Genomic DNA, 27,980 nt, shown 5'->3' with positions numbered 1-27,980 from the left:
AGGAACAAGGGGAAGGAGGGAGTAAGAGCGTGTTGTAAAAGTATATGTCGCCTCAGGATCTTATCACAGGGAAGGTTCAAGGGGTGGTATTGGCCTAATCCTAATTCTATTTCTTACAGTCTTAATTGATTTGAAGTTGAGCCACTGATGTTACACAGGAAAATGCAGCAACCATTGTGTGCAGAGCACAGTCCCACAGACAGTGAGGCATTGAATAACCAGTTAATGGGGTTTCAGCAGTGTTGGGTTAAGGGAGGAATGTGAGGGCCGGGTTCTTGGCTTTGGAATCTTTCAATCAGTTGGTATGGAAACTGGAATAACATTAACATGACACAGCGGGGGGGGGGGGGGGGGGGGGGGGCAGGTGGAAGTGGGCAGCAGGAATGTTCTGGATCTGGGTGGGATTTACCTGCTGATCATGGCTCCATATCAATTAAAAGAACAGATTAAATTGACCCCATTGGTGGTGACAACTGGCTAGGCCGCATCCACAATCAGAAACCCTGAACAAAATAGCCCCAAATTAGTGAGTGGGCCTAAAACAGGGGTTGGTTCCCCTGACAGCATACACTCTTAAAAAAACACCCAGCTTGGGTCAGGAAGCAGTCTGAATGCCCGTAAATCAACTATATGGAGATACCTTTACTCCAGTAATTGTGGGAACATAGAGCTTGACACCACACAAGTTCAAACTCTCCTGCGACAGATTTATCACTACTTGCCTCACATACTCTTCTTCGACAAGAAAGAGTTTCCTTGTTCTTCTGCATTAGTCACAGCTAAGTACACATGTCAGGGTTGTCTGTGTTTGATCCCTGGGACTTTACAGGTGGGGTGTGGAGAGAGGGGATGTTACATCGGGTTACTATGACACTAGGCTAGTGACGGAGATGTTAGATCAGGTTACTATGACACTGGGCTAGTGACGGAGACGTTAGATCAGGTTACTATGACACTAGGCTAGTGAACAGAGAGGTTACATCGGGTTACTATGACACTAGGCTAGTGACGGAGACGTTAGATCAGGTTACTATGACACTAGGCTAGTGAACAGAGAGGTTACATCGGGTTACTATGACACTAGGCTAGTGACGGAGACGTTAGATCGGGTTACTATGGCACAAGGCTAGTGAACAGAGAGGTTACATCAGGTTACTATGACACTAGGCTAGTGAACAGAGAGGTTACATCAGGTTACTATGGCACAAGGCTAGTGAACAGAGAGGTTACATCGGGTTACTATGGCACAAGGCTAGTGAACAGAGAGGTTACATCAGGTTACTATGGCACAAGGCTAGTGAACAGAGAGGTTACATCAGGTTACTATGGCACAAGGCTAGTGAACAGAGAGGTTACATCGGGTTACTATGACACTAGGCTAGTGAACAGAGAGGTTACATCAGGTTACTATGACACTAGGCTAGTGAACAGAGAGGTTACATCGGGTTACTATGACACTAGGCTAGTGAACAGAGAGGTTACATCAGGTTACTATGACACTAGGCTAGTGAACAGAGAGGTTACATCAGGTTTTCTCCGTGGGTTTCCTCCGGGTGCTCCGGTTTCCTCCCACAGTCCAAAGATGTGCGGGTTAGGTGGATTGGCCATGCTAAATTGCCCGTAGTGTCCTAAAAGGTAAGGTTAAGGGGGGGTTGTTGGGTTACGGGTATAGGGTGGATACGTGGGTTTGAGTGGGGTGATCATTGCTCGGCACAACATCGAGGGCCGAAGGGCCTGTTCTGTGCTGTACTGTTCTATGTTCTATGTTACTATGACACTAGGCTAGTGAACAGAGAGGTTACATCAGGTTACTATGACACTAGGCTAGTGAACAGAGAGGTTACATCAGGTTATAGAGAAATACTAATAGATGCTTCACAGGTCCAGGGTCCCAGGTTCGGTTCCCGGCTGGGTCACTGTCTGTGCGGAGTCTGCACGTCCTCCCCGTGTGTGCGTGGGTTTCCTCCGGGTGCTCCGGTTTCCTCCCACAGTCCAAAGATGTGCGGCATAGGTGGATTGGCCATGCTAAATTGCCCGTAGTGTCCTAATAAAAGTAAGGTTAAGGGGGGGAGGTTGTTGGGTTACGGGTATAGGGTGGATACGTGGGTTTGAGTAGGGTGATCATTGCTCGGCACAACATCGAGGGCCGAAGGGCCTGTTCTGTGCTGTTCTGTTCTATGTTCTAGAACAGACCCTTCGACCCACGATGTTGTGCCAAACTTTTGTCCTAGGTTAATCATAGAATTTTGGACACTAAGGGCAATTTTTCATGGCCAATCCACCCAGCCTGCACATCTTTGGACTGTGGGAGGAAACCGGTGTACCTGGAGGAAACCCACGCACACACGGGGAGAACGTGCAGACTCCACACAGACAGTGACCCAAGCTGAAATCGAACTTGGGACCCTGGAGCTGTGAAGCAATTGTGCTATCCACAATGCTACCGTGCTGCCCTTAAGAAGTTAATCGACACTCCATTATTCTACCCTAATCCATGTACCTATCCAATAGCCGCTTGAAGGTCCCTAACGTTTCCGACTCAACTACTTCCACGGGCAGTGCATTCCATGCCCCTACTACTCTCTGGGTAAAGAACCTACCTCTGACATCCCCTCTATATCTTCCACCATTTATCTTAAATTTATGTCCCCTTGTAATGGTGTGTTCCACCCGGGGAAAAAACCTCTGACTGTCTACTCTATCTATTCCCCTGATCATCTTATAAACCTCTATCAAGTCGCCCCCTCATCCTTCTCCGTTCTAATGAGAAAAGGCTGAGCACTCTCAACCTTTCCTCGTAAGACCTACTCTCCATTCCAGGCAACATCCTGGTAAATCTCCTTTGCACCTTTTCCAAAGCTTCCACATCCTTCCTAAAATGAGGTGACCAGAACTGCACACAGTACTCCAAATGTGGCCTGACCAAGGTTTTGTACAGCTGCATCATCACCTCACAGCTCTTAAACTCAATCCCTCTGCTAATGAACGCGAGCACACCATAGGCCTTCTTCACAGCTCTATCCACTTGAGTGGCAACTTTCAAAGATCTATGAACATAGACCCCAAGATCTCTCTGCTCCTCTACATTGCCAAGAATCCGTTAACCCTGTATTCCGCATTCATATTTGTCCTTCCAAAATGGACAACCTCAGACTTTTCAGGGTTAAACTCCAGCTCTGCATTCTATCTATGTCTCTGTGAAGCCGACAACAACCCTCCTCACTATCCACAACTCCACCAATCTTTGTATCATCTGCAAATTTACTGACCGACCCTTCAACTCCCTCATCCACGTCGTTAATGAAGATCGCAAACAGCAGAGGACCCAGAACTGATCCCTGCGGTACGCCACTGATAACTGGGCTCCAGGCTGAATATTTGCCATCCACCACTACTCTCTGTCTTCTATCGGTTAGCCAGTTTGTTATCCAACTGGCCAAATTTCCCACTATCCAATGCCTCCTTACTTTCTGCACAAGCCTACAATGGGGAACCTTATCAAATGCCTTACTAAAATCCATGTACACTACATCCACTGCTTTACCTTCATCCACATGCTTGGTCACCTCCTCAAAGAAGTCAATAAGACTTGTAAGGCAAGACCTACCCCTCACAAATCCATGCTTACTATCCCTAATCAAGCAGTGCCTTTCCAGATGCTCAGAAATCCTATCCCTCAGTACCCTTTCCATTACTTTGCCTACCACCGAAGTAAGACTAACTGGCCTGTAATTCCCAGGATTATCCCTATTCCCTTTTTTGAACAGGGGCACGACATTCGCCACTCTCCAATCCTCTGGTACCACCCCTGTTGACAGCGAGGACGAAAAGATCATTGCCAACGGCTCTGCAATTTAATTTCTTGCTTCCCATAGATTCCTTGGATATATCCCGGGGGACTTGTCTATCCTCAAGTTTTTCAAAACGCGCAACACATCTTCCTTCCTGACAAGTATCTCCTTGAGCTTATCAGTCTGTTTCACACTGTCCTCTCCAACAATATGGCCCCTCTCGTTTGTAAATACTGAAGAAAAATACTTGTTCAAGACCTCTCCTATCTCTTCAGACTCAATACACAATCTCCCGCTACTGTCCTTGATCGGACCTACCCTCGCTCTAGTCATTTTCATATTTCTCACATATGTGTAAAAGGCCTTGGGGCTTTCCTTGATCCTACCTGCCAAAGATTTTTCATGCCCTCTCTTAGCTCTCCTAATCCCTTTCTTCAGTTCCCTCCTGGCTATCTCGTATCCCTCCAACGCCCTGTCTGAACCTTGTTTCTTCAGCCTTACAGAAGTATCCTTCTTCCTCTTAACAAGACATTCAACCTCTCTTGTCAACCATGGTTCCCTCACTCGACCATCTCTTCCCTGCCTGACAGGGACATACATATCAAAGACACGCAGTACCTGTTCCTTGAACAAGTTCCACATTTCACTTGTGTCCTTCCCTGACAGCCTATGTTCCCAACTGCTGCACTTCAATTCTTGTCTGACAGCATTGTATTTACCCTTCCCCCAATTGTAAACCTTGCCCTGTTGCACGCACCTATCCCTCTCCATTACTAAAGTGAAAGTCACAGAATTGTGGTCACTACCTCCAAAATGCTCCCCCACTAACAAATCTATCACCTGCCCTGGTTCATTACCAAGTACTAAATCCAATATGGCCTCCCCTCTGGTCGGACAATCTACATACTGTGTTAGAAAAGCTTCCTGGACACACTGCACAAACACTACCCCATCCAAACTATTTGATCTAAAGAGTTTCCACTCAATGTTTGGGAAGTTGAAGTCACCCATGACTACTACCCTGTGACTTTTGCACCTTTCCAAAATCTGTTTCCCAATCTGTTCCTCCACATCTCTGCTGCTATTGGGGGGCCTATAGAAAACTCCCAACAGGGTAACTGCTCCTTTCCTATTTCTGACTTCAACCCATATTACCTCAGTAGGCAGATCCCCCTCGAACTGCCTTTCTGCAGCTATTATACTATCTCTAATTAACAATGCCACCCCCCCCACCTCTTTTACCATCCTCCCTAATCTTGTTGAAACATCTATAACCAGGGACCTCCAACAACCATTCCTGCCCCTCTTCTATCCAAGTTTCCGTGATGGCCACCACATCGTAGTCCCAAGTACAGATCCATGCCTTAAGTTCACCCACCTTATTCCTGATGCTTCTTGCATTAAAGTATACACACTACAACCCATCTCCTTGCCTGCAAGTACTCTCCTTTGTCAGTGTTACCTTCCCCACTGCATCACTACGTGCTTCGGCGTCCTGAATATCGGCTTCCTTAGTTGCTGGACTACAAATCCGGTTCCCATTCCCCTGCCAAATTAGTTTAAACCCTCCCGAAGAGCACCAGAAAACCTCCCCCCCCAGGATATTGGTGCCCCTCTGGTTCAGATGCAACCCGTCCTGCTTGTACAGGTCCCACCTTCCCCAGAATGCGCTCCAATTATCCAAATACCTGAAGCCCTCCTTCCTACACCATTCCTGCAGCCACGTGTTCAACTGCACTCTCTCCCTATTCCTAGCCTCGCTATCACGTGGCACCGGCAACAAACCAGAGATGACAACTCTGTCTGTCCTGGCCTTTAACTTCCAACCTAACTCCCTAAACTTGTTTATTACCTCCACACCCTTTTTCCTACCTACGTCGTTGGTACCAATGTGCACCACAACTTCTGGCTGCTCACCCTCCCCCTTCAGGATCCTGAAGACACGATCCGAGATATCCCTGGCCCTGGCATCCGGGAGGCAACATACCTTTCGGGAGTCTCGCTCGCGACCACAGAATCTCCTATCTATTCCCCTAACCATTGAATCTCCTATTACTATTGCTTTTCTATGCTCCCCCCTTCCCTTCTGACTATGACACTAGGCTAGTGAACAGAGAGGTTACATCCGGTTACTATGGCACAAGGCTAGTGAACAGAGAGGTTACATCAGGTTACTATGACACAAGGCTAGTGAACAGAGAGGTTACATCAGGTTACTATGACACTAGGCTAGTGAACAGAGAGGTTACATCGGGTTACTATGGCACAAGGCTAGTGAACAGAGAGGTTACATCTGGTTACTATGACACTAGGCTAGTGAACAGAGAGGTTACATCAGGTTACTATGACACTAGGCTAGTGAACAGAGAGGTTACATCGGGTTACTATGACACTAGGCTAGTGAACAGAGAGGTTACATCGGGTTACTATGGCACAAGATTAGTGAACAGAGAGGTTACATCGGGTTACTATGACACAAGGCTAGTGAACAGAGAGGTTACATCGGGTTACTATGGCACAAGGCTAGTGAACATAGAGGTTACACCAGGTTACTATGGCACAAGGCTAGTGAACAGAGAGGTTACATCGGGTTACTATGACACAAGGCTAGTGAACAGAGAGGTTACATCGGGTTACTATGGCACAAGGCTAGTGAACAGAGAGGTTACATCCGGTTACTATGACACAAGGCTAGTGAACAGAGAGGTTACATCCGGTTACTATGGCACAAGGCTAGTGAACAGAGAGGTTACATCCGGTTACTATGGCACAAGGCTAGTGAACAGAGAGGTTACATCGGGTTACTATGGCACAAGGCTAGTGAACAGAGAGGTTACGTTATGTAATAATGCCACCAGCCAGAGATGCCACCCTATCAGCTCCACATCCGTGGACACGGGATGAGGAGAGGATGAAATGCAGTCAGATTGAAGGCTGTCGGTGAGAGGGGAGGCTTGCCAGATGGCAGGGTTTGGGGCTGAGGGGGAGGGGGGTAGGGGTGGGGGTGAGTTTTTGCAGGGCAGGCAGTACAGATCTGATCGGTGTGACTCAGTCACAGCAGCATAGAGACATTTAAACGGTTTCATTCCGCCCTTCATGTGTCGCAAAGCCTGGGAATGCCAGCCTGTGGGTGATAACCATAATGTGAAAATATTATGGACTGACCGCACCCACCTTAGAGGGAATTGCTCACCTGAACCCCCCTCCCTCCCCTGATCTAGCTCTGTTAAGGTGTGTTGAGATTGGGCTGGCCTGTTAAACCCCCTCACCAGCCCACAAGCACCTCCTGCCACCACATATCTGCGATAGGGTTAAAGTGACTCCTGACTGGGACAGAACTGACACTGCCAATGGCAGCCATTTTGTGAGTCCGATAGCAGCCTTTAACACACGGATATTCACCACTGCCTTTGTGCTTCACAGCGGAGGCCAGTGTATGCAAAGGCCTAATCCACGGTGCCAGAACGTGTTAATATCTCTGTCCTGTCTTTCCAGAACTCGACCACCTGAACACCTGTACTGATCCAGGATTCCCTGAGCACGGAAGCAGGACTCCGTCTCCCAGCGGACTCTTGTACGAGGGTTCCCTGGTGAGGTTCCGCTGCCAGCGTGGGTATAAACTAAAGGGGCCACCGAAGATTGAATGTGAACGACAGGAAGATGGAAGCCTGACCTGGGAACCCAGCACAACTCCTGTGTGTCTCTCTGAACGTGAGTTAAAGAGCAAGAAATCCTCCAGCTGGAGGAAGCAGCAGTGTCTGGAGAGGGATCTTAGCTCAGTATTGTCATTCAGTGAGACTTGCAGGAAAATGTGTTTGACTGGACATTTGCAATTGTGCATGTGTATGCCTGTACACGTGTGTATGCCTGTACACATGTGTATGCCTCTACACGTGTGTATGCCTCTACACGTGTGTATGCCTGTACACGTGTGTCTGCCTCTACACGTGTGTATGCCTGTACACGTGTGTATGCCTCTACACGTGTGTATGCCTGTACACGTGTGTATGCCTCTACACGTGTGTATGCCTGTACACGTGTGTATGCCTCTACACGTGTGTATGCCTGTACACATGTGTATGCCTCTACATGTGTGTATGCCTGTGCACGTGTGTATGCCTGTACACGTGTGTATGCCTGTACACATGTGTATGCCTCTACACGTGTGTATGCCTGTACACATGTGTATGCCTCTACACGTGTGTATGCCTCTACATGTGTGTATGCCTGTACACATGTGTATGCCTCTACATGTGTGTATGCCTGTACACATGTGTATGCCTCTACACGTGTGTATGCCTGTACACATGTGTATGCCTGTACACGTGTGTATACCTGTACACATGTGTATGCCGGCACACATGTGTATGCCTATACATGTATATATCTGTGTCTTCATGTTTGTGTATGTCTGTACATGTGTGTGGTCCCGGGTTCAATTCCTGCTTTAGGTGACTGTGTGAAGTTTGCACTTTCTCCCAGTGAGTGCATGGGTTTCCTCCACAGTCCAAAGATGTGCAGGTTAGGTGGATTGACCATGATCAATTGCCCCTTAGTGCATGGGTGTGGGTCTAGGTAGGGCACTCTTTCAGACGGTTGTTGCAGACTCGATGGGCTGAATGGCCTCCTTCCGCACTGTTGGGATTCTATGTCAGTACATGCAGGTGTATGTCTGCATGCGTCTGTATGTGCATACATAATAGAATCATAGAATTTACAGTGCAGAAGGAGGCCATTCGGCCCATCGAGTCTGCACCGGCCCATGCTTCCACCCCATTCCCGTAACCTAGTAACCCCGCCAACCTTTTGGACACTAAGGGCAATTTAGCATGGCCAATCCACCTAACCTGCACATCTTTGGGCTGAGGGAGGAAACCGGAGCACCCGGAGGAAACCCACGCACACACGGGAAGAACGTGCAGACACCACACAGTAACCCAAGGCTGGAATTGAACCTGGGACTCTGGAGCTGTGAGGCAGCAGTGCTAACCACCGTGCCGCGCCATGTGTATGGCTGCAGAGACAGCACGGTAGCGTAGTGGTTAGCACTGCTGCCTCGCGGTGCTGAGGACCCGGGTTCGATCCCAGGTCACTGTCTGTTTGCACATTCTCCCCGTGTTTGTGTGGGTTTCACCTCCACAACCCAGGGTAGGTGAATCTGCCACACTAACTTGCCCCTTAGTGTCCAGAAGGCTAGTGAGGTTACTAGGTTACGGGGATGAGGTGGAGGCGTGGGCCCTTCCAAAGGACTGGGGCAGATTCGATGGGCCGAGTGGCCTCCTTCTACACTATAAATTCTCTGATTCTATGATTTTATTATGTATGCACATTCAGACACATTAATCCCTTAATTGGATACACTAATTTTTTTTTAATGTGTATGGGTTGCCAGTCACGAGTGGTACCAAGAGAGGCAGCGTAACAACTCCAGATTATTTACCATCTATTCTTTAGAGATGCTCTGGTGTGTGCTGAAAGATCTGAACATAGGAGAATACATTCAGGACAGGCAGCAGCCTTTTCAGTCTGTAAAGGCTGACCGCTGAAAAACTGACCACACAACAGCTACCAGTGAACTCTTGTTTCCGACGACCATGCCCTCAGAGTGCCCACTCTGGAGGATGTCCACCTGCTCAAACCTCAGCAACGACCATGCCCTCAGAGTGCCCACTCTGGAGGATGTCCATCTGCTCAAACCTCAGCAACGACCATGCCCTCAGAGTGCCCACTCTGGAGGATGTCCATCTGCTCAAACCTCAGCAACGACCATGCCCTCAGAGTGCCCACTCTGGAGGGTGTCCACCTGCTCAAACCTCAGCAACGACCATGCCCTCAGAGTGCCCACTCTGGAGGATGTCCACCTGCTCAAACCTCAGCAACGACCATGCCCTCCTAGTGCCCACTCTGGAGGATGTCCACCTGCTCAAACCTCAGCAACGACCATGCCCTCCTAGTGCCCACTCTGGAGGATGTCCACCTGCTCAAACCTCAGCAACGACCATGCCGTCAGAGTGCCCACTCTGGAGGATGTCCACCTGCTCAAACCTCAGCAACGACCATGCCCTCAGAGTGCCCACTCTGGAGGATGTCCATCTGCTCAAACCTCAGGACATTTCAGCCTGACGATAAGTCTGAAAAGGACAGGGATTTTGTCCCAACCTGCCCCTGGCCACAAACCCTACAGTCACAACTAACATTACTCAGTACAGCAGCTCTGCTATCTTGTCTCAAAACAAAGATCTGTAGTTTATGTTTGATCTGTGAATAATCCTCAAGAATAGGGACCTTTATATTCCCTTCGATAAACTTGGGAGACTGGCCGTTACGTGGGTCAACGGCCTACCTAAGTCGGGCTCAGGTTGAATCACCAAGACTGTCCTGTGGAATCTTTCAGAGCAACAATTGTAACTCCCAGCCGAATAGCACCCTGGGTTGTTGTACCTTCTGAACCTCAGCGTGTCTCCACCCGCATTACCACACAAGCTGCATGCAATAATACTTGTTCCATACACACACAGAGGATGTTAGTCAATCACACACACATGCAGGTTGGACCCCACACTAACACACATGAAAGACCAACTTAACTTCCAGGTGACTGGCATGTGCAGAGCAGATATGGCCTCATCTGGAATCCTGATTCCTGGCAGTGCTGGATGTCTGTGGCTGATTGTCCATGTCCCCGGCTCTGGTCTCTCTGTGGGTGGTGTGGATGTTTCCATGTCCGGCTGGTGAAGGTATCACCGTTGTTGTCGGCGATCGAGGAGAGAGTGGGTGGTGGGCTGCGCAGCACCTTTTATCCCGTGCAGGTTTATCCCTTTTGGGTGGTCCCAGGGAGATGTCCAATAGATCGATCAGACCTCGATCACCCTGATCGATCTCAACCAATTGGTGGTGGACACCTCGATGGCGGGGCAGGTCCCAGTCAGCCATGGCCATTAGTGTCCGAGGCTGGGAAGCCTTCCCAAATATGGAAACCAATACCACCAGATCCACTACATTTTGTTAGTTTATACCTGGAGCCCATTGTCCCTCGATGTCCTTTCAACGGCCTTTTCCCTGTGTTAGTTTCTGCAAGGTCCGGGTTGCAGGCCCTGTAAATCTGCAAGCTACAGCCTGCCTCTGTGTCTCTGTGTTGGCCAATTTCCCATCGTTCTGTGCGTGCGGCCATTTTGGATGGCCACACCCCTCATCCTCACCCACCTCACCCCCGGCCTATTAACCGCCGGTGCCCCCGGTCCTAGCACCCGTACCTGCTGCTGGGGCACTGTTGCCTGGCATTGCCCTCATTGGGGGCTGCCTTGGATGTGGCCCTGGGTGGTCCCCAGGTGGGTGGCTGGTTGCCGCTTGGGCGGGGTATTCGGTGCCGAGGGGGTCATTGTGGCCGGGGGTGGGGGGCGGGTGATTGGCGTACCCATACGGCTGGTGCCACACTGTGTAGAACCAGGGGCTGGGGTGGGTGGTCAGTGGGTGGTTAGCGGGAGTTCAGTAAGATGGCAGTCGGCGCCTGGGCACTGCCCCAGTCCGGTGGGGGCCCACCCCGGCTGCTGGGGGCCCACCCCGGCTGCTGGGGGCCCACCCCGGCTGCTGGGGGCCCACCCCGGCTGCTGGGGGCCCACCCCGGCTGCTGGGGGCCCACCCCGGCTGCTGGGGGCCCACCCCGGCTGCTGGGGGCCCACCCCGGCTGCTGGGGGCCCCTCCCGGCTGCTGGGGGCCCACCCCGGCTGCTGGGGGCCCACCCCGGCTGCTGGGGGCCCACCCCGGCTGCTGGGGGCCCACCCCGGCTGCTGGGGGCCCACCCCGGCTGCTGGGGGCCCCTCCCGGCTGCTGGGGGCCCACCCCGGCTGCTGGGGCCCACCCCGGCTGCTGGGGGCCCACCCCGGCTGCTGGGGGCCCACCCCGGCTGCTGGGGGCCCACCCCGGCTGCTGGGGGCCCACCCCGGCTGCTGGGGGCCCACCCCGGCTGCTGGGGGCCCACCCCGGCGGCTGGGGGCCCCTCCCCCCTCCCCCTCCCCTCCCCCAGCCCTGGCAAGCCCCCACCCCTGTCTGGGCCAGCAGCCCGCAGTCACCGCCACTCTCTCGCTCAGCAGCCAGGACGCCAGGTTCACGATTTGTGAGAGCACAAGTGAACGTTGCCATGGGGAACTCGGCCCTTCGGAGGCGGTGAATCCTGGAGGCACCGGAGCATCAGACGTCAGGCCCGCGAATGATATTCCGACTGTACTTCCAGCCCGCGTGACGAGCGTCGCATCTACGCCATTTCCAGGATGCCGGAGCATCCCGATTTCAGCGGCGGGAGCTATTCTCTGCCCAATCGCGTATCACGATTTTGGCTTCGGCAAACGGAGAATCCAGCCCCCTGTCTCTCTCCCTCTCACTGGGTTAGGATTCAGTTCCTTCCCCTCTTTCTGTTTCTGCTCAGTCTGTCTCTACTCTGACCGAATCAGCCTTACATCCTCTCAACCACCGCACAGACATTCAATAGCATCAGCTCTCTGGCACATTGTGATTCCTTGCACAGTCAAACAGCTTGATATTATTGAATGCCCACATTGACATGAATTTGACCACATGTGTGAGCGATTAGCTGGCACTTACAGAGTGTGAGCTCAGATAGAGTCAGGGCCCACTGGGGAGGAGAGAGGATTGAACACTGGGTCGAGAGAAGAAGGTAGGGTAAGTGAGGCCTCTGGTTTGATGATCCTGACCGTCTGTTTCTTTACTTGAAGTTACTGTGTGCCCCGTGCCACATATTGAAGATGCCAACGTGTCCAATAGCACCTACAGACCCGGTGACCAGCTGGCTGTCAGCTGCCATCGAGGGTTCCAGATCCGCTACCCTGACATGGACAATATGGTGTCGCTGTGTCCAGATGACGGGATATGGGATAACTTGCCCACCTGCCAAGGTCTGTATGCCACCAGGTAACGAGACACACTGCCCATATCAATGGTCCCTCTGTCTTTAGTAAAACATGTCTGCAGGGTCAATGCAGCTGTCCTCACACTGCACGTGGTAAAGGGACAGGATAAATGATCCTCATTCATGTGACTCCTGAAGGAAATATGGAAGTTCCTGTGAATTCTGGGTGAGAAAGGAATCACGCTTGGCCGGCTGTGCATCTGATTTCGGAATTCTTTGGATTTTAGAATATACTGTGCATGTGCGCGCGCGTTGGGAACTGCTCATGTGTGGAACGTTAGGAACTGTGTATGTGCGGCATGTGTTGAGAACTATGCATGTGCGGAACATTGGGAACTTCTCATGTGTGCAACATTGCAACTGCGCATGTGCAACATGCTGTGGTGGTTCTAGCTCAGTGAATGGATGAACCTGCTGTGGTGGTTCTAGCTCAGTGAATGGATGAACCTGCTGTGGTGGTTCTAGCTCAGTGAATGGATGAACCTGCTGTGGTGGTTCTAGCTCAGTGACTGGATGAACCTGCTGTGGTGGTTCTAGCTCAGTGAATGGATGAACCTGCTGTGGTGGTTCTAGCTCAGTGAATGGATGAACCTGCTGTGGTGGTTCTAGCTCAGTGAATGGATGAACCTGCTGTGGTGGTTCTAGCTCAGTGAATGGATGAACCTGCTGTGGTGGTTCTAGCTCAGTGAATGGATGAACCTGCTGTGGTGGTTCTAGCTCAGTGAATGGATGAACCTGCTGTGGTGGTTCTAGCTCAGTGAATGGATGAACCTGCTGTGGTGGTTCTAGCTCAGTGAATGGATGAACCTGCTGTGGTGGTTTCAATCTGCCTGCAGTTCGAGCTGAAATGTATCAACTGTTCGGGCCAGTGGAAGCTAAACAGCGAGAGGAAGGAGACTGAGGGAGGAAAGAGGTGCAGAGTGACGAACTGGGAGGCACTGGAGTGGGGAGACTGAGTGGGATGGGGTTATCCTGTTGGGACTGGGCTTCCCCGGGACTGGGTTTCCCCGGGGATGGGCTGACCCGGGGATGGGTTTCCCCGGGGCTGGGCTTCCCGGGACTGGGCTTCCCCGGGACTGGGTTTCCCCGGGACTGGGTTTCCCCGGGCCTGGGCTTCCCGGGACTGGGGACTGGGCTTCCCCGGGGCTGGGTTTCCCCGGGACTGGGTTTCCCCGGGGCTGGGCTTCCCCGGGACTGGGTTTCCCCGGGACTGGGTTTCCCCGTGACCGGGTTTCCCCGGGGATGGGCTTCCCCGGGGCTGGGCTGACCCGGGGATGGGTTTCCCCGGGGCTGGGCTGACCCGGGGATGGGTTTCCCCGGGACTGGGTTTCCCCGGGACTGGGTTTCCCCGGGGCTGGGTTTCCCCGTGACCGGGTTTCCCCGGGACTGGGTTTCCCCGGGGATGGGCTTCCACGGGGCTGGGCTTCCCCGTGGCTGGGTTTCCCCGGGACTGCGTTTCCCCGGGACTGGGTTTCCCCGGGGCTGGTTTCCCCGGGACTGGGTTTCCCCGGGGCTGGGTTTCCCCGGGACTGGGTTTCCCCGGGACTGGGCTTCCCGGGACTGGGTTTTCCCGGGACTGGGTTCCCCGTGACCGGGTTTCCCCGGGGATGGGCTTCCCCGGGGCTGGGCTGACCCGGGGATGGGCTGACCCGGGGATGGGTTTCCCCGGGGCTGGGCTTCCCGGGACTGGGCTTCCCCGGGACTGGGTTTCCCCGGGACTGGGTTTCCCCGGGCCTGGGCTTCCCGGGACTGGGGACTGGGCTTCCCCGGGGCTGGGTTTCCCCGGGACTGGGTTTCCCCGGGGCTGGGCTTCCCCGGGACTGGGTTTCCCCGGGACTGGGTTTCCCCGTGACCGGGTTTCCCCGGGGATGGGCTTCCCCGGGGCTGGGCTGACCCGGGGATGGGTTTCCCCGGGGCTGGGCTGACCCGGGGATGGGTTTCCCCGGGACTGGGCTTCCCCGGGGCTGGGTTTCCCCGGGACTGGGTTTCCCCGGGACTGGGTTTCCCCGGGGCTGGGTTTTCCCCGGGACTGGGTTTCCCCGGGGCTGGGTTTCCCCGTGACCGGGTTTCCCCGGGACTGGGTTTCCCCGGGGATGGGCTTCCACGGGGCTGGGCTTCCCCGTGGCTGGGTTTCCCCGGGACTGCGTTTCCCCGGGACTGGGTTTCCCCGGGGCTGGGTTTCCCCGGGACTGGGTTTCCCCGGGGCTGGGTTTCCCCGGGACTGGGTTTCCCCGGGACTGGGCTTCCCGGGACTGGGTTTTCCCGGGACTGGGTTTCCCCGGGACTGGGTTTCCCCGGGGATGGGCTGACCCGGAGATGGGTTTCCCCGGGACTGGGCTTCCCGGGACTGGGTTTTCCCGGGACTGGGTTTCCCCCGGACTGGGTTTCCCCGGGGATGGGCTGACCCGGGGATGGGTTTCCCCGGGACTGGGCTTCCCGGGACTGGGTTTTCCCGGGACTGGGTTTCCCCGGGACTGGGTTTCCCCGGGGATGGGCTGACCCGGGGATGGGTTTCCCCGGGACTGGGCTTCCCGGGACTGGGTTTCCCCGGGACTGGGCTTCCCGGGACTGGGGACTGGGCTTCCCCGGGACAGGGTTTCCCCGGGGATGGGCTGACCCGGGGATGGGCTGACCCGGGACTGGGTTTCCCCGGGGATGGGCTGACCCGGGGATGGGCTGACCCGGGACTGGGTTTCCCCGGGGATGGGCTGACCCGGGGATGGGTTTCCCCGGGGATGGGCTGACCCGGGGATGGGTTTCCCCGGGGCTGGGCTTCCCGGGACTGGGTTTCCCCGGGACTGGGTTTCCCCGGGACTGGGTTTCCCCGGGGCTGGGCTTCCCCGGGACTGGGTTTCACTGGGACTGGGTTTCCCTGGGACTGGGTTTTCCCGGGACTGGGTTTCCCCCGGACTGGGTTTCCCCGGGGATGGGCTGACCCGGGGATGGGTTTCCCCGGGACTGGGCTTCCCGGGACTGGGTTTTCCCGGGACTGGGTTTCCCCGGGACTGGGTTTCCCCGGGGATGGGCTGACCCGGGGATGGGTTTCCCCGGGACTGGGCTTCCCGGGACTGGGTTTCCCCGGGACTGGGCTTCCCGGGACTGGGGACTGGGCTTCCCCGGGACAGGGTTTCCCCGGGGATGGGCTGACCCGGGGATGGGCTGACCCGGGACTGGGTTTCCCCGGGGATGGGCTGACCCGGGGATGGGCTGACCCGGGACTGGGTTTCCCCGGGGATGGGCTGACCCGGGGATGGGTTTCCCCGGGGCTGGGCTTCCCCGGGACTGGGTTTCACTGGGACTGGGTTTCCCTGGGACTGGGTTTTCCCGGGACTGGGTTTCCCCCGGACTGGGTTTCCCCGGGGATGGGCTGACCCGGGGATGGGTTTCCCCGGGACTGGGCTTCCCGGGACTGGGTTTTCCCGGGACTGGGTTTCCCCGGGACTGGGTTTCCCCGGGGATGGGCTGACCCGGGGATGGGTTTCCCCGGGACTGGGCTTCCCGGGACTGGGTTTCCCCGGGACTGGGCTTCCCGGGACTGGGGACTGGGCTTCCCCGGGACAGGGTTTCCCCGGGGATGGGCTGACCCGGGGATGGGCTGACCCGGGACTGGGTTTCCCCGGGGATGGGCTGACCCGGGGATGGGCTGACCCGGGACTGGGTTTCCCCGGGGATGGGCTGACCCGGGGATGGGTTTCCCCGGGGATGGGCTGACCCGGGGATGGGTTTCCCCGGGGCTGGGCTTCCCGGGACTGGGTTTCCCCGGGACTGGGTTTCCCCGGGACTGGGTTTCCCCGGGGCTGGGCTTCCCCGGGACTGGGTTTCACTGGGACTGGGTTTCCCTGGGACCGGGCTTCCCGGGACTGGGGACTGGGCTTCCCTGGGACTGGGTTTCCCGGGACCGGGTTTCACTGGGACTGGGTTTGTCTGGGACTGGGTTTCCCGGGACCGGGTTTCACTGGGACTGGGTTTCTCTGGGACTGGGTTTCCCCGGGACTGGGGACTGGGCTTCCCTGGGACTGGGTTTCCCCGGGACTGGGTTTCCCCGGGACTGGGCTTCCCGGGACTGGGTTTCCCCGGGACTGGGCTTCCCCGGGACTGGGTTTCCCTGGGACTGGGTTTCCCCGGGACTGGGTTTCCCGGGACTGGGCTTCCACGGGACTGGGTTCCCCGGGACTGGGCTTCCCTGGGACTGGGTTTCCCCAGGACTGGGTTTCCCCGGGACTGGGTTTCCCTGGGACTGGGCTTCCCCGGGACTGGGCTTCCCTGGGACTGGGTTTCCCGGGACTGGGTTTCCCTGGGACTGGGCTTCCCTGGGACTGGGCTTCCCCGGGACTGGGCTTCCCTGGGACTGGGTTACCCTGGGACAGGGTTTTCCTGGGACTGGGCTTCCCCGGGACTGGGGACTGGGCTTCCCCGGGACTGGGTTACCCTGGGACTGGGTTTCCCCGGGACTGGGCTTCCCTGGGACTGGGCTTCCCCGGGACTGGGTTACCCTGGGACAGGGTTTTCCTGGGACTGGGCTTCCCCGGGACTGGGGACTGGGCTTCCCTGGGACTGGGTTTCCCTGGGACTGGGTTTCCCCGGGACTGGGCTTCCCTGGGACTGGGTTTCCCCGGGACTGGGCTTCCCTGGGACTGGGTTTCCCCGGGACTGGGTTTCCCGGGACTGGGTTTCCCCGGGACTGGGTTTCCCCGGGACTGGGTTTCCCGGGACTGGGTTTCCCCGGGACTGGGTTTCCCCGGGACTGGGTTACCCTGGGACAGGGTTTTCCTGGGACTGGGCTTCCCCGGGGATGGGCTTCCCCGGGGATGGGCTTCCCCGGGACTGGGTTTCCCGGGACTGGGCTTCCCCGGGACTGGGCTTCCCCGGGACTGGGCTTCCCTGGGACTGGGTTTCCCGGGACTGGGTTTCCCTGGGACTGGGTTTCCCTGGGACTGGGCTTCCCTGGGACTGGGCTTCCCCGGGACTGGGTTACCCTGGGACAGGGTTTTCCTGGGACTGGGCTTCCCCGGGACTGGGCTTCCCTGGGACTGGGCTTCCCCGGGACTGGGTTACCCTGGGACTGGGCTTCCCCGGGACTGGGTTACCCTGGGACTGGGCTTCCCGGGACTGGGGACTGGGCTTCCCCGGCAGTATGAGTTTCTCTGGCGGTCTGTGTTTTCTTTGGGTCGCGGAATACTGGACTTCCTGTGAAAATCACTAACCTTTTGCATTTGTTGTATGTGTTTGTGTGCAGGTTGCTTGAAGCCCCAGGTATTTCCTCACAGTTACGGCAACGTCTCTGATTCTCTGAGCCCCTTCCCAGTGGGGTCTGTGCTGCGTTATCAGTGTTTCCCTGGCTACAAGTTGGCGGGTCCAGAGTTTCTGGAATGTATGTACAACCTGCTGTGGTCAGCAAGTCCTCCCCGATGTCTGGACGTCGAAGGTGTGAATCTCCCTCTGATACAGCCACCTGCCTCTGATGCCCCGCTGTATTTTAATTGCCCTATTCCTCCCCATTGCCCCTGAATTCAGACACACAAAGACTCGGAATTTAAAGATGCTGCACCCATTCCTCAGGCACCCAAATACCCAACATGCTGCTGATCACTGGGCAGCACATTCAGTCAGCTTTCTCCACACACATCCAGTGTGTGTGTCAGACTAGCTCCAATCTTAACATTTTGAAGCCAGAAGGAGGCCATTCAGCCCTCCATGATTGTGTTGGCCTTGACACAGTAATGAATAGCTTTTGCAAAGAGTTTGAGAACCCTTCTGATTCTGGACATGCCACCTACTGAATTTGCTTAGAAAGCCATGGTGTAAACAGGCAGGAAGAAGCCATCATCAATATTGGTGAAAGGGATAGGGGAGCACTTGCTGTTTGGTTGTTTTGTATTTGGGCTGCTGCTTAACTTCTGGGTCAGGATTAGCTGAGTCAGCTGAACAGCTGATTGATGATGCAGAGTAAGGCCAGCAACGTGGGTTCTATTCCCGGACCGGCTGAGGTTATTTATGAAGGCCCCTCCTTCTCAACCTTGCCCCTCGCCACAGGTTAAATCAGCACCAATCAGCTCTCTCCCTCAAAGGGGAAAGCAGCCCATAGTTATCGGGGACTATGGCAACGTTACCTTTTGGTGCAGTTTCTGCTTCTGGAAAGTTCTGTTTGAGGAGATTTTAGTGGTGCTGTTTAAGACTCCATTACGATCAACGTGCAGTCTAAACGTGACTCTCAGGCTCAGTAGATCCTTAAACCTTATGCAACAACTTTATCAAAAAACTCAATCCCACTCTAACCGATAACAGAAATAATTCTGAAACCCCTGTGTTTAACCCCTCCTAAGTTTCCCAGTGCTCGGGTGGCGCATTACCCCAGGACCCCCACCTTGGGAAGTGACATGCAGGGCTAGGTTTTCCAGTGCTTCCCTCCGGTGTGATCTCCCGGTCCCGTACCGAGTTCCCTGGCGGCTGGCGGGCAGCTGAAATGGCCATTGGTTTCAGCGGGACAGAAAGATCCCGCTAGCAGCCAATGGTGAGACACTCCACTCCCGGAAAAGGGGTGGGGGTGGGAAGGTCCCACCACAGATGGTCGTGGTGGATGGGTTGGAGCAACTCTGGAGACAGAGCCCCCACCTCCAGACTCTAAGGAGTGGACCTGGACAGTGTGGCTGAGTGCCTCTCCCATCGGCCATTGGCCTGGGATTGTGAATTAACACTCATGGAGCGCAGCGTGAACTTTGACAAGTGCAGCACACTCATGGTGATATTATTCTCTCTCTTTATCTCTCTTTCTCTCCCTCCCTCTCTCCCTGCAGCCTGCCCACTGCCTCCAATACCGAGCCACGGTGACTATGTCTGCCACCCCTACCCCTGTGACCGCTACATCCATGGCACTGTGCTGGAGTTTTACTGTGACCCTGGCTACTCCCTCATCAATGATTATAAGTACATCACCTGCCAGTATGGAGAGTGGTTCCCAACCAGCCAGGTCTTCTGCCAACAAGCCGGTAGGTGCTTAACGCGGGATGGAGGAGAGCTTTCCTGGGGGTGAAACACCCCTTGGGGTATGGGGTTAGATAACGGTGATACTGCCAGCAGTGTGGGACTAGGCAGGAGGGGCTGGTCCTGCAGGAACGATCAGGAACCTGTGAAATGATAAATGGCTCTCATCGACAGAGTTCCCTTTATAATATATGGAATACGATATGGGAAACCAGGCTCACATCCAGCAGCTGTTCGGCAAGTGACCAAAAATTGGGAGGGGTCTTTTGGAAGGAGGGAGCAATGTTGGGGGAGGGGATCAGGAAGATTATTCCCAAGTCTAAATGGTCACCGTCCAAATCCATTTTGAACTTTCAAGATATTCTGATTCAGCTCCTGCAACGGCACCAAAATGGCTCTTTGGCTGTGTGAGTGACAAAGGTAAACCAGACCTTCTCATTCTCCTCAACCTGTCTGCAGCCTCTGATACTGCTGACCACATCCTCCTCCTCCAACACCTCACCACTGTCATCCAGCTGTGTCAGACAGCCACTGTCAATCCATCAGGGTGGTTTTATAGATCAGGAAACTGCCACTCACTTTCCAATTCCACAACCCCCCCCACCACCCTGTACCCACCCCTACCGCTGTGCCCCGACTACCCATCCCACCTTCCCTCGCCTCCCCTGTGCCCCCACCACCCTGTACCCACCCCTACCGCTGTGCCCCGACTACCCATCCCACCTTCCCTCGCCTCCCCTGTGCCCCCACTACCCTGTACCCACCCCTACCACTGTGCCCCGACTACCCATCCCATCTTCTCTCGCCTCCCCTGTGCCCCCACTACCCTGACTTGGAGTCAGAAGAAATAGGAGAGGCGTTGAATGAATACTTTTCTTCAGTGTTCACCAAGGAGAGGGGCCATGTTTTTGAGGATGAGAGTGTGATACAGGCGGGTAGGCTGGAGGAGGTAGATGTTCTAAGGAAGGATGTATTTGCAATTTTGAAAAACCTGAGGGTCGACAAGTCCCCTGGGCCAGATGGGATATATCCAAGAATTCTTTGGGAGGCAAGGGATGAGATTGCAGAGCCTTTGGCTTTGATCTTTGGGTCCTCACTGTCCACGGGGATAGTGCCAGAGGACTGGAGAATGGCGAATGTTGTTCCTCTGTTCAAGAAAGGGTATAGGAATGACCCTGGTAATTATAGGCTGGTTAGTCTTACTTCGGTGGTCGGTAAGTTAATGGAAAAGGTCCTGAGGGATAGGATTTATGACCATTTGGAAAGATGCAGCTTAATCCGGGATAGTCAACACGGATTCGTGAAGGGTAAGTCTTGCCTCACAAATTTGATTGAATTCTTTGAGGAGGTAACTAAGTGTGTAGATGAAGGTAGAGCAGTTGATGTCGTATACATGGATATTAGTAAGGCGTTTGATAAGGTTCCCCATGGTCGGCTCATGAAGAAAGTAAGGAGGTGTGGGATAGAGGGAAATTTGGCCAATTGGATAAGTAACTGCCTATCACATAGAAGACAGAGGGTGGTGGTGGATGGAAAATTTTCAGACTGGAGACCAGTTACCAATGGTGTACCACAGGGATTAGTGCTGGGTCCTCTGCTATTTGTGATTTTTATCAATGACTTGGAGGAGGGGGCTGAAGGGTGGGTCAGTAAATTTCCTGATGACACCAAGATTGGTGGAGTAGTGGATAATGTGGAGGGCTGCTGTAGGCTGCAAAGAGACATTGATAGGATGCAGAGCTGGGCCGAAAAATGGCAGATGGAGTTTAACCCTGATAAGTGCGAGGTGATTCATTTTGGTAGAAAAAATTTGAATGTGGATTACAGGGTCAACGGCAGGGTTCTGAGGGATGTGGAGGAACAGAGAGATCTTGGGGTTCATGTCCACAGATCTCTGAAGGTTGCCACTCAAGTGGATAGAGCCGTGAAGAAGGCCTGTAGTGTGTTAGCGTTTATTAACAGGGGGCTTGAGTTTAAGAGCCGCGGGGTTATGCTGCAACTGTACATCACCCTGGTGAGACCACATTTGGAGTATTGTGTATAGTTCTGGTCACCTCATTATAGGAAGGATGTGGAAGCATTGGAAAGGGTGCAAAGGAGATTTACCAGGATGCTGCCTGGTTTGCAGGGTAGGTCTTATAAGGAAAGGTTGAGGGAGCTAGGGCTTTTCTCTTTGGAGCGGAAGAGGATGAGAGGCGACTTAATAGAGGTTTATAAGATGATGAGGGGGATAGATAGGGTGGACATTCAGAGACTATTTCCTCGGGTGGATGTAGCTGTTACAAGAAGGCATAACTATGAGGTTCAGGGTGGGAGATATAGGAGGGATGTCCGAGGTAGGTTCTTTACTCAGAGAGTGGTTAAGGTGTGGAATGGACTGCCTGCTGTGATAGTGGAGTCGGACACTTTAGGAACTTTCAAGCGGTTATTCGATAGGCACTTGGTTTCGGACAATGCTCGGCACAACATCGAGGGCCGAAGGGTCTGTTCTGTGCTGTACTGTTCTATGTCTATGTTCTATGTACCCCCACTACCCGTCCCACCTCCCACGCCTCGCTTGTGCCCCCATTACCCCCACTACCCGTCCCACCTCCCCCGCCTACCCTGTGCCCCCACTACCCCAACTACCCGTCCCACCTACCCCATCTCCACTGTGCCCCCACTACCCCCACTATCCCTACTACCCCCACTACCCATCCCACTTCACCCGCCTCGCCTGTGCCCCCACTACCCACACACCTCCCCACCTCCCCTGTGCCCCCCCCCCCCACCTTCTCCCGCCTGCCCTGTGTCCCCACTACCTCCCACTACCTACCCACCTCACCCATCTCCCCTTTCGGTACACTAGTCCCCACAACCTCCCCCGCCTACCCTGTGCCCTCACAACCCACCACTACCTACCCCGCCTGCCCTGTGCCCTCACAAACCACCACTACCCACCCTACACCACCTTCCCCCACCTCCCCTGAGCCTTCACAAACACCCCCACTACAGCCCCCACCTCACCCACCTCCCTTGAGCCTCCACAACCCCCCCCCAACTACCTGCTCCAGCTTCCCCTGCCTCCCCTGTGCCCCCACTACCTGTCCAATCTCCCCCACCTCCCCTGTGCCCCCACTGCGTGCCCCACCTCCCCAGTGCCCTCGCAACCCCCCACTACACACCTCATTTCCCCCACTCCCCTGTGCCTCCACTACCCACCGCACGTCCCCCGCCTCCTCTGTGCCGCCACAAACCCCCCACCAGCAGGCCCATTTCCCCCGCCTGCCCTGTGCCCCCACAGCCCCCCACCAGCAGGCCCATCACCCCCACCTGCCCTGTGCCCACACAGCCCCCCCACTACCCACCCCGCCTGCCCTGTGCCCTCACAGCCCCCCACCCTGCCTGCCCTGTGCCCACACAGCCCCCCACCAGCAGGCCCATCTCCCCCTCCTGCCCTGTGCCCACACAGCCCCCCACCAGCAGGCCCATCTCCCCCGCCTGCCCTGTGCCCACACAGCCCCCCACTACCCACCCCGCCTGCCCTGTGCCCCCCCACAGCCCCCCACCAGCAGGCCCATCTCCCCCGCCTGCCCTGTGCCCCCACAGCCCCCCCACTACCCACCCCGCCTGCCCTGTGCCCCCCCACAGCCCCCCACCAGCAGGCCCATCTCCCCCGCCTGCCCTGTGCCCACACAGCCCCCCACCAGCAGGCCCATCTCCCCCGCCTGCCCTGTGCCCACACAGCCCCCCACCAGCAGGCCCATCTCCCCCGCCTGCCCTGTGCCCACACAGCCCCCCCACTACCCACCCCGCCTGCCCTGTGCCCTCACAGCCCCCCACCAGCAGGCTCATCTCCCCCGCCTGCCCTGTGCCCACACAGCCCCCCACCAGCAGGCCCATCTCCCCCTCCTGCCCTGTACCCACACAGCCCCACGCCAGCAGGCCCATCTCCCCCTCCTGCCCTGTACCCACACAGCCCCACGCCAGCAGGCCCATCTCCCCCGCCTGCCCTGTACCCACACAGCCCCCCACCAGCAGGCCCATCTCCCCCGCCTGCCCTGTACCCACATAGCCCCCACTACCCACCCCGCCTGCCCTGTGCCCTCGCAGCCCCCCACCCCGCCTGCCCTGTGCCCTCGCAGCCCCCCACTACCCACCCCGCCTGCCCTGTGCCCTCGCAGCCCCCCACTACCCACCCCGCCTGCCCTGTGCCCTCACAGCCCCCTCTACCCACCCCGCCTGCCCTGTGCCCTCGCAGCCCCCCACTACCCACCCCGCCTGCCCTGTGCCCTCACAGCCCCCCACCCCGCCTGCCTTGTGCCCTCACAGCCCCCCCTACCCACCCCGCCTGCCCTGTGCCCTCACAGCCCCCCACTACCCACCCCGCCTGCCCTGTGCCCTCGCAGCCCCCCACTACCCACTGGGATATGGGTAGCAGAGGAATGGGATTTGGGGTAACAGAGGAATGGGATTTGGGGTAACAGAGGAATGGGATTTGGGGTAACAGAGGAATGGGATTTGGGGTAACAGAGGAATGGGATTTGGGGTAGCAGAGGAATGGGATTTGGGGTAGCAGAGGAATGGGATTTGGGGTAACAGAGGAATGGGATTTGGGGTAACAGAGGAATGGGATTTGGGGTAACAGAGGAATGGGATTTGGGTTAACAGAGGAATGGGATTTGGGGTAGCAGAGGAATGGGATTTGGAGTAGCAGAGGAATGGGATTTGGGGTAACAGAGGAATGGGATTTGGGGTAGCAGAGGAATGGGATTTGGGGTAACAGAGGAATGGGATTTGGGGTAGCAGAGGAATGGGATTTGGGGTAACAGAGGAATGGGATTTGGGGTAGCAGAGGAATGGGATTTGGGGTAACAGAGGAATGGGATTTGGGGTAAAAGATGTGCAGGGTAGATGGATTAGACACACTAAATTGCCCCTTAATTGGAAGAAATGAATTGTGTTCTCAATCTTCATTTAAAAAAAAGGTTTGGTGTTGTATGTTTAGAACGTGGTGGTTTCACAGTCGCTTTCTGCTCAATCTCTTTTGCAGATGAACGGTGGTCAGATTCTGAGGAAAGTATTCTCTCCACCTGGAAGATTGTGGCTTTCACGGCCATCAGTGTTCTCCTGGCCTTACTCCTTGTGGTCTTTGTCAAAGCCTTCCATATCAAGATGAAGTCGCCATGCCAGTCTGGGTAAGCAGAAATGAGCACCCCGTACTGGGGGTGGCAGTACGGCCTGTGATCAGGCAGATTAGATATTGTGTACAATGAGCACTATCAGCACTGGGAGAACAGAACCTTGTGGACGGGCCGTGACAACTCAAACACTCTCAGTTCAGGTTTTAGCAGGGCTCAAACACATAGCTACACCCACACCAGCTGCAGTCAAATCTGCAGCAGGCCCATTGGTGTCCAGAAAACAAAGGGCAAAGATAATCTTTACAAGCATGGCGTAGGGATGATTGATTCATTGATTTATTGTCACATGTACTGAAGTACAGTGAAAAGTAATTTTCTGCAGCAGAGGGAAGGTACACAGTACGTACATAGTAGACAAAAAGAATAATCAACAGAGAACATTGACAAATGGTACATCGACAAACAGTGATTGGCTACAATGCGGAACAAGGGGCCAAACAAATACATGAGCAAGAGCCATGATGTGGAGATGCCGGCGTTGGGCTGGGGTGAGCACAGTAAGTAGTCTCACAACACCAGATTAAAGCCCAACAGGTTTGTTTCAAACACTAGCTTTCGGAGCACGGCTCCTTCTTCAGGTGAATGAAGAGGTTCATTCTTCATTCACCTGGGGAAGGAGCAGTGCTCCGAAAGCTAGTGTTTGAAACAAACCTGTTAGACTTTAATCTGGTGTTGTGAGACTTCTTAATGAGCAAGAGCAGCATAGGGCATCGTGAGTATTGTTCTTACAGGGAACAGATCAGCCCAAGGGGGAGTCATTGAGGAATCTAGTAGCTGTGGGGAAGAAGCTGTTCCTATGTCTGGATGTGCGGGTCTTCAGGCTTCTGTACCTTCTGCCTGATGGAAGGATCTGGAAGAAGGTAATGCCTGGATGGGAGGGGTCGCTGATAATGCTGTCAGCCTTCCTGAGGCAGCGGGAGGTGTATACAGTATCAATGTGAGGGTGGCAAGCGTGTGTGATGCGTTGGGCTGAGTTCACCACACTCTGCAGTTTAAGACGTTAGGACAGGTGGGGGAGGGTCTCTTCACAGGAGAGAAGGTTGAGAGTAGGGATTAATGGGTCCTTTTCAAATTGGCAGGCAGTAACCAGTGGGGTACCACAGGGATCGGTGCTGGGACCCCAGCTATTCACAATATATATTAACGATTTGGATGAGGGAACAAAATGTAACATCTCAAAGTTTGCAGATGACACCAGGTTAGGTGGGAGGGTGAACTGTGACGCGGATGCAGGGATCCTACAGCAAGATCTGGACAGGTTGGGCGAGTGGGCAAACCAATGACAGATACAGTATAATTTGGATAAGTGTGAGGTTATTCACTTTGGAAGCAAAACAGGAAGGCTGATTACTACCTGAATGGTTGTAAATTGGGGGAGGGTTGTGTGCAGCTGGACCTGGGTGTCATTCTGCACCAGTCGCTGAAGGTAAGCATGCAGCTGCAGCAGGCGGTAAAGAAGGCTAATGGTATGTTGGCCTTCATTGCGAGAGGTTTCGAGTATACAAACAGGGTTGTGTTGCTGCAATTATACAGGGCCTTGGTGAAGCCACACTTGGAGTACTGTGTGCAGTTTTGGTCTCCTTCTCTGAGGAAGGATGTTCTTGCTCTCGAGGGAATGCAGCGAAGGTTTACCAGACTGATTCCAGGGATGGCAGGTCTGTCATATGAGGAGAGATTGACTAGGTTGGGATTGTTCTCACTGGAGTTCAGAAGAATGAGGGGGGATCTCATCGAGACTTATAAACTTCTAACAGGATGAGACAGGGTCGATGCAGGGAAGATGTTACCAATGATGGGTGTGTCCAGAACCAGGGGTCACAGCCTGAGGATTCAGGATAAACCATTTCGGATAGAGATAAGGAGACATTTCTTCACCCAAAGAGTGGTGGGCCTGTGGAATTCATTACCACAGGAAGTAGTTGATGCTAAAACTTTGAATATATTCAAGAGGCGGCTGGATATAGCGCATGGGGAGAATGGGATCAAAGGCTATGGGGAGAAAGCAGGATTAGGCTATTGAGTTGGATGATCAGCCATGATCGTGATGAATGGCGGAGCAGGCTTGAAGGGCCAAAAGGCCTCCTCCTGTTCCTATAGAACATAGAACATAGAACGATACAGCGCAGTACAGGCCCTTCGGCCCTCGATGTTGCACCGACATGGAAAAAAACTAAAGGCCATCTAACCTACACTATGCCCTTATCGTCCATATGCTTATCCAATAAACTTTTAAATGCCCTCAATGTTGGCGAGTTCACTAATGTTGCAGGTAGGGCATTCCACGGCCTCACCACTCTGCGTAAAAAATCTACCTCTGACCTCTGTCCTATATCTATTACCCCTCAATTTAAGGCTATGTCCCCCCGTGCTAGCCACCTCCATCCGCGGGAGAAGGCTCTCACTGTCCACCCTATCTAACCCTCTGATCATTTTGTATGCCTCTATTAAGTCACCTCTTAACCTTCTTCTCTCTAACGAAAACAACCTCAAGTCCATCAGCCTTTCCTCATAAGATTTTCCCTCCATACCAGGCAACATCCTGGTAAATCTCCTCTGCACCCGTTCCAAAGCTTCCACGTCCTTCCTATAATGAGGCGAACAGAACTGTACGCAATACTCCAAATGCGGCCGTACCAGAGTTTTGTACAGCTGCAACATGACCTCATGGCTCCGGAACTCAATCCCTCTACCAATAAAGGCCAACACACCATAGGCCTTCTTCACAACCCTATCAACCTGGGTGGCAACTTTCAGGGATCTATGTACATGGACACCGAGATCCCGCTGCCCATCCACACTACCAAGAATTTTACCATTAGCCAAATATTCCGTATTCCTGTTATTCTTTCCCAAGTGAATCACCTCACACTTCTCCACATTAAACTCCATTTGCCACCTCTCAGCCCAGCTCTGCAGCTTATCTATGTCCCTCTGTAACCTGCAACATCCTTCCGCACTGTCTACAACTCCACCGACTTTAGTGTCGTCTGCAAATTTACTCACCCATCCTTCTGCGCCCTCCTCTAGGTCATTTATAAAAATGACAAACAGCAACGGCCCCAGAACAGATCCTTGTGGTACGCCACTCGTAACTGAACTCAA

The 27,980-nt window shown here is 54.6% G+C and overlaps 1 protein-coding gene across 3 annotated transcripts in view; it reads left to right on the top strand.

Annotated features, from left to right (window-relative positions):
* The window catches only part of susd4 (sushi domain containing 4), a 223,200-nt gene that overhangs the window by 159,156 nt on the left and 36,064 nt on the right, over positions 1–27,980 (top strand). For all 3 annotated transcript variants that reach the window (XM_038798984.1, XM_038798982.1, XM_038798983.1), the window contains 5 exons: positions 7,287–7,502; positions 12,521–12,700; positions 17,951–18,139; positions 19,509–19,700; positions 24,728–24,872. In XM_038798984.1, the coding sequence (XP_038654912.1) occupies positions 7,287–7,502; positions 12,521–12,700; positions 17,951–18,139; positions 19,509–19,700; positions 24,728–24,872 (922 nt within the window). The remainder of the gene's footprint in view (positions 1–7,286; positions 7,503–12,520; positions 12,701–17,950; positions 18,140–19,508; positions 19,701–24,727; positions 24,873–27,980) is intronic.

Source organism: Scyliorhinus canicula, chromosome 6 (assembly GCF_902713615.1).
Source record: "Scyliorhinus canicula chromosome 6, sScyCan1.1, whole genome shotgun sequence".
NCBI classification, from domain to species: Eukaryota; Metazoa; Chordata; class Chondrichthyes; order Carcharhiniformes; family Scyliorhinidae; genus Scyliorhinus; species Scyliorhinus canicula.
The sequence above is the reverse complement of the archived record's forward strand: the minus strand, read 5'-3'. Positions and strand labels throughout refer to the sequence as shown.